This window comes from Acartia tonsa, chromosome 10 (assembly GCF_053477335.1).
Source record: "Acartia tonsa isolate MP-2025a chromosome 10, ASM5347733v1, whole genome shotgun sequence".
In the NCBI taxonomy this organism is placed as follows: Eukaryota; Metazoa; Arthropoda; class Copepoda; order Calanoida; family Acartiidae; genus Acartia; species Acartia tonsa.
Genome location: NC_137269.1, coordinates 9,327,901 through 9,335,256, shown reverse-complemented (window position 1 = coordinate 9,335,256; position 7,356 = coordinate 9,327,901). Strand labels below are relative to the sequence as shown.

Here is a 7,356-nt window from a genome sequence, read left to right as displayed (position 1 = left end):
TTTGATTAATAGAGGAGTTTCTACTAACGAATTTTGTCAGCAATTTAGGCATGTTGGAAGTGTACAATTTCAAAATTTGCATGGAGATTCCTGTAGTAGTTTGGTACGATTAGAAAAGGTTACGTTTGACGGATTATAGAGCCATAGTTACCATCTAGATCTACTATATCTATTCTTTAAGCATTAAAGTTGAAATCCTTAAGACAAACACTCAAATGTTAAAGTTCTAAATGTGTGTTTTAACTCAACTTTTATCCTTGTTAAAAGCTTTTCTATAATAAGGGTCAGTCCGTCTGGAACGGATAGCTTTTTTCGTTAATTTAGGCATGTTAGAATTGTCCTATCGATTTCAATATATTTCATATGGGGATTCCTGTAGTAGTTAGGTACAATTTAGAAAGCGTAGCAACTCTATTATCGTTCCCAGTTTAAATATGTTGATTTTTTAACTTTCTTAACAACAAATGATTATCTGATTGATTTTATTTTTGGAATACTGATTCCTAGGACAACAAATCATCTCTATAATTATGTCCTAAAAACGTAAGTATGTCCTTAAATATTATCTTGTATTTAAGCAGTTTTGTAACAAATTTACTTACAATATTGTCTATACAATATGATTTATATTTAGTTCTGACACTCTACAAGTGATAATGTTCATTTGTCCTACAGTTTCAGAGCTTCACTTTTATGGATGTTGTCATCCTTGTTTTTAGTATCGCCGCTTCTTCTCATGTATCTGGCATCGTTCTTTCCGTAAATGAGATTTTCTCAGCAGCAATGAAAGATAGTGATCTATGTATTACTCTTAGGCATGTTTGAGCATTAGCATAGCAGCCATTATTTGCAGTTTTTTAAAATGTTTCTTAGTTTTTATCTATGATAGTCACCAAAGCTTTAATTTATAATTAACGGACATTTTGAATACTAAATAAATTCCAACTATTCCGTGTTATTTTGATATGTTTAAACACGTATTCGCACGCGTTTGTTTCATCCATGCTTGTCAATATGCTGCGCTAATTATAGACATTACTTTCCTTGTTCTTCTGTGAGGCTTTGGATTTTTTCACAATTGCAGAATTTTAGGAAAATCTAACGAACAAGTGAGATTTTTTATTCCTAATTATGGATGGACTTGCTCAAACATTGAGACACTATTTTAGAGATGATACGCTAAAGATTTACCATTAAAAAATCAAGCTAACATGTAAAAATTTGTTTTAAAAAGTTTTCAAAATGGACGGACAGATCGAGACATATCTCAATAGTTTTGCCTCAACAATATAACATACAAATAATGAAAAATTAAAGTTGAAATTAACTTTATTTATAGAAATACATAAAAACTGTCATTTATAAAAATAGATTCATGTCAAGATGTAAAAATATGTTAAAAATGGTAAATATAAAAATTTATAATGGTAAGATATTTGTTGCAATTACAATACATAATTAAACTAATAAAAGCTATTTTAGTCTACATTATTATTATTCATTTGATTAAATTGAAGATTTTTGGATAAAAAATGCCCATTAAATCTTAAATACCTGTATCTATATAGGTTCATTTTTAATATTGATTAATATTGCAGTCAAATTTCATAGTAAATTAAAAATTATTCTTTTGGGTACTATTCATGAAAGAATTGTAGAAGTTTTAACTTAATTAGAAAAAAATATAATAAAAGTTTAGATATAATAAAGGGAGGAGTAGGCTGCGGGTAAATTCCGTAAAAGTGTGAGTTTAAATGCCTAAAAACAGGAGTAAAACGATAATATTCACCAAATGTGTCTTCCTTATTGAAAAGAACTATAGACAAAAAAAAATTTGTTTAAGTTAAAATTTAAAAACTTATAATAGTAACAAAATTGACAATTATAAAAAAAATATATTGGAAAGAGTTTTAAAAATGACAAATAATGCCAATTATTTTAAAGATATTCATTTTTTAAAACATTATTTGATTGTCCATGGTAATTCTATATATAAAATGTTAAAAATTAATTTTTTTAGATTGACATTAGCAAAGCTTTGGATGAAAATTTCAGGGTTTTTTTTAACAATTTTCAGGTAACCTTAACTGTAAAAAAATTTTCTTTGGTTCTATTCAATAAGGAATACACATATTTAGATAATATTATCGTTTTAAAGCTGTTTTTAAACCTTTACGGAATTTACCCGCAACCTACTCCTCTCTTTGTTTAACACTAAATACTTTGCCTTAGTTTTAAAAAGTACAAAAACAATCTCATCTCTCCTTTTAAATAAAGTAGTAAGCCTTCTTTGTCTGTAGCGAAGGATCTTGTTAACGGCTAAACCGACATGGTTCTCCTTTACAGTGAAGCTGTAAGAAGAAAGAATTTCAACTTTTTTTCTTTTTAAAATTTTAATTAAAAATGGGGCTGTCCAACCCCCCCTACCACCACAAGTGCCCTTAGAGGCTTGAAGGGGCCGTAGCCGCTAGTAAAAAAATTATTACTAACTCTTTCATGATAGAACCCCCAAACATTAATATTAATTATCACCAGTCTAATGATCAATATGAAAATATATGATATAAAGTAGCCGGACAAAGTGTCTAAAAAATAAGCCATGTGACGTCAAAAAAATGAGGGAGATGAGAGAAGAAGTGAGAAAGAAAACCCCCTAAAAATTAGATGGATAATCACTAATTTGTATGACGTTACATGGCTGATTTTTGAGACACTTTGTCCCGCTACTGGCATAAAAACTAATTAAAATTAATAATTCAATGAAAACACTAGTAGAGCAAATATTAGACTAGTAGAAGTTGTCACTAAGTTGCTATTGCTGTAGAATGGTCCGACTTCCTGAAATAAAAATACATTTTTTGAAATTTATTCTGTACTAAATTTTTGTCTTTGGCCTAATAATTCAATAACGATTGATTTCTTTATATTTAGGAAAGCTTTACATAAGTCCCTGGCAGAGATGGAAAAAAACCAGTTTTTTTAAAAAGAACAAACCAGTTTGTTTTTTTGGTTTAAACCGGTTTTTTTTTTGATAAAAACCATTTTTTTTGTTTTTTTTAATAATATCCAAATTATAGGCCTGCCCCCCCTCTTTTTTCACCCCCTCCTCCTTTTTCTCACCCCCCCCCCCCCAAACGGGGTGCCCGAAAAAGGGCAGCCCAAAACCGTCCGCAAAAAAACGCCCGCCCGATTTGACAACCCTGTCTGATACGGTAATTTAGGTTTTTGACAGTTATTTACTGTATTATTTACGTTATAAAAAGATATAACTGGAAAGATAGGCCTTTGTATAAATATTTAAAAAAAAAAACATTTAAACCATCCCACCTTGGTTTTTTTAAGCTTTGTTTTTTTGGTTTAAACCACTTGATTTAAACCACGTGGTTTTTTATGCCATCTCTGGTCCCTGGATGTTTTAGTATTCTATTTGTAGAAAGTTTTTACCCTTCTATTATAGAGCTTTAAATGCTTGGAGCTACTAGTTTCATATAAGAAGGATAATATCCAGAAAACAGAGCTCTAGGTATTCAACATGTTTTACATCATTGATTAGCTAAAACTTTACAAAAGGTTCAAGGGGGGCATTTATCGAGGATTTTATAGATTAGGTTAATTTAAAACTTTTGTTAACAGTTGAAAAAATATTAAATAAAACTCTAATTCTACAACTATTGAAGTTTCTATATAATCCCAATACAAAAGTAATAGAATGTCTATCTACCATAGGATCTCGCTTGCTGCTTGATCGATATGGTTCTCCTTTACTTCCCCCCTCTCTTACACTGAAAAATCCCCCAATTTATTTCCTTATTTCAAATAGGGCTGTACGTCGAATATAATAACTTAAAATCTTTAAGAAAATAAGACGATTCTATCATCATACCTGACAATGCTGGTCCTTGCGCCATCTCCTGATCCTTCCCAGGGAAGTTTTAACCAGCAGACACATCCTTAACTCCTCCCCTGTAGGAATCTGGTCCAATACATCATACCTGAACAGTGGTCAATTAATCCTTTAAACTAAAGTAACAGGATGTTTATCTGTATGTTTGTATGTCAGCTAATGTCTCGTAAATGTCTGGAACGATCATTTGGAGGGGGGGGGGGGGGGGGTACGACAATTCACTTTCCCCCTGATATTATTTCTTAAAAAATAAATGTAAATGGTGTGTAAGGGGAGGAGATTATCTCTTTGGTAAAGCTTTTATGGGTTCTGGGCAAAGCCACTAATAATGTAAAATAAAAGCAAAGAATTTGTTTTCGTCGTATTTTCAAAGTAGATTTTCTCCTATTTTTAGCCCCTGCGAGGGGCAATCACCCAACCTAAAATACCCTATCAAAAGCTACTGTGAAAATACTACGAAACGCCCCTTAAGAGGCGTTGTCACGGACTATACCCCATTATTATTTTGGGGATAGGAAAATAGATGATATAAAATGTCCTCAAAATCCTCAATTAGATTAGTAAACAAAATAACTTTTTCTATTCATCTCTTATGAATATATAACGATATGGTTCTCCTTTAAAGCAAAGCTTCTTATAGGTCCTTGAGAGGTTTATTACTATTTTGGGGGATTGTGCTACCACCCTACAACGAGAAAGCGTAGCAACTTTATAATTGTTATCAGAATGTCCGTGAGTCCATTTTAAACATGTTGATTTTTATCTTTTTTAACAATTAATTTTTATATAAAATTATCCGATTGGTCTGATTTTTGGAATACTGATTCCTAGGACAACGAGTACAATGTTAAAAGCGAAGCATCTCTAAAACCAAGTTCTAAAAGTGTATGTATGTCCTTAAACAATATCATGTTTAAACAGTTTTTCAATTTTGAATCAATTTTGTTTTAACTTTTATATATTTATATTCTGATTATTTCATTCTGAAACTCTACAAGCGTTAATGTTCGTTTGTACTACCGTTTCAGAGATTCGCTTGTATGTATGTTTTCATCACTGTTTAAATACAATTGAAAAAAGACCCCCATATATAAATTTTACCTTGTATTATATCCAATATCCTTGACCAAGAGGGTGCGTGGTTTGTTACCCCTGAGGCTGGCCAACTCCAGCCTGAAGTCCCCAACGTCCTCGTTCGTGTTGACGAACCAGGTCAGGGCCAGCTTGGTTCTTTTCCTAAGAAAAAATGGGAGTTAATTGGTTCAGCAATTAGAGCTTTCAAATCTGTTTTACGTACTTCTTAATCGTCATTTTTACTCTGTTGTCCATCCCTTTCATAACCTTTATTGTCGATCTTACATCCGTGTCTACTCTATAACTATTATTGGTAGAAATGCTATTCTAGAATTATTTTATATCCGTCCGTACGGTTGTTTTCAAAATATTCTAAATACACTGTTGGTTTTGACGGGACAAAAGTCAACACAAAAAATAGCTTACTCGTCAATATTTCTGAACTTGATATCAGGACTGATTTCAAAATCATCTTGCTAAAAAATATATTCAAATTTAAAATATGTAAAGAACATCTATTTTTTGTAATATTAAGGGAAAGAACAAGAACGATTTTGTCCAGAGAGAGAGAGAGAGAGAGAGCGAGGGAGAGAAAGAGAGAGATAGAAAGAGAGAGAGAGAACAACTGCTAAAAAGTGCCTACGTGTTGTCTGGGAGAGTGTTTAGCACGCCTCACTCAACAACAAGACCGTGTAGATATTGTAATACGATTGTTCCGGCCTCACCTGTAAGTTGTTTTCTGCTACAGACATACGTACCTACACACCCTAATTATAAAGTAGCTTCACTACTGATAAATATAGGGGCAATTTTTATTGGAAGGGTGGTGGTACCCTTCCTTAAAATAGTTATAGTTATTTCCAGTATTTATGAGAAGCTATTCTATAAAGGAGAACCATATTAGTTCAGCGGTTAGTGAGATTCTTCTGTACAGACAAACAGAGATTTACTTTTTAAAATGATTGTGATATATTGGTATAATAACAGCATATTGATGGAATACCTACACACCCTGATTATAAAGTAGCTGCGCTACTGATAAATATAACTTACCTCATCTTCATTGTCACAAATCAAATGTTCTTCCCTAAAACAAAACAAAATATTCAGGGAGGTAGGGGACATTGGACTGTAACTTATACTCCGATTATTTCTAAAATGTTTCAAATCAGTGGCATGCACAGCGATTCACCAGGGGGGGGGGGGGGTGAAACCATTAGTAGTCGATAAAAAGAAAAAAGCAGGCAATCCGAATTTTATGGGGGGGTGTTGAAACCCATTTACACCCCCCTAACGCACGCCACTGTTGCTGATATAAGATAGCTCATGTGTCCTAACTTTGATGATTTTTAAAAAATAGCTAGTCGGTGCTTTTAGTAAGTAGTAGATGTAAATGATCCTTAGAATTTAGATATGCAATCGTTTTTTTGTAGACCTCTTATTTTTAAAGTAAATTAAATTTTTTTAAAAATTAAGTTGGTTTTAAGGTATTAAAACGCAACAAAAAAGAAGAAAATTGCCATTGTAAATCAGGGTGTAAGGGAGGGGACAATGGGCAATTAATTCAATATAAGAGTTATCAACGAAAAGGGCATGAAATCCAGTTTAATCCAATAAATTTGTAGGAAATTATAAAGGGATTGTTAATTGAATAATAGATTTCCATAGCGTCATGTAAAGTAAAATCACAACTTGTTTTTGATGAAATATATTGAGGTTTTTAGGTGTGATTTTTATATTCAAAGATTAATGGACCCGGCCAGCTGCTAGCAAGAATATGACTGCCCCTTTTTATTCTGTTTATTTCCCTTGCCCCTTGCCCCTTGCCCCCACCTCCCTTCTCCCATCTCCCCGTCTGCTACATTCCAAACTAACACAACGAGTGTTTATTTCAATTGCCCCCACTTCCCTTTTCCCTTCTCCCCGTCTGCAATATTCTAAACATACATATTCATTTTGGCTAAACCATGATAACATAAAAGATATGAGAATTTTTAAAAATAATTTCTTTTGTAATAGTGAAAAACAAATTGTAAGCAGGGCAATTTTTACAGAAACAACATGGGTACGCTATGAAAATGATATTAAGTCAATTTGTTTTGGAGACCTGTTAAATATTGATAATATATGTCTAGATTATAGAAACTTTAACATCAAATCAAAGGTCAACTTCAATTACATGGAATTTTTGAGACTTCGAGGATTTGTTCAGCACAATATTGCTTTATATAGGTGTAAACTTTCAAAACCCCAAACTAAAATCAGTTCACTTTTTTTAAAGCCAAAAGTAAAGTCAAAACATTTTCGTTACTTCTTATCAAATGATGATCAGAGGATAGAAAAGTGTAAGTCTTACTTAAATAGGTATAACTGGGCGA

General features: G+C 32.2%; 1 protein-coding gene across 1 annotated transcript in view; it reads right to left on the bottom strand.

Annotated features, from left to right (window-relative positions):
• Window positions 1–1,311: 1,311 nt before the first annotated feature.
• Window positions 1,312–7,356, bottom strand: part of LOC145329332 (uncharacterized) — a 118,305-nt gene continuing 112,260 nt past the window's right edge. Inside the window, exons 33-39 of the mRNA XM_080173391.1 lie at window positions 6,032–6,065; window positions 5,405–5,454; window positions 5,006–5,140; window positions 3,884–3,992; window positions 2,695–2,838; window positions 2,491–2,585; window positions 1,312–1,637 (exon numbers count right to left, since the gene is read on the bottom strand). Of these exons, the coding sequence (XP_080029517.1) occupies window positions 2,749–2,838; window positions 3,884–3,992; window positions 5,006–5,140; window positions 5,405–5,454; window positions 6,032–6,065 (418 nt within the window). The 3' untranslated portion in view covers window positions 1,312–1,637; window positions 2,491–2,585; window positions 2,695–2,748. The remainder of the gene's footprint in view (window positions 1,638–2,490; window positions 2,586–2,694; window positions 2,839–3,883; window positions 3,993–5,005; window positions 5,141–5,404; window positions 5,455–6,031; window positions 6,066–7,356) is intronic.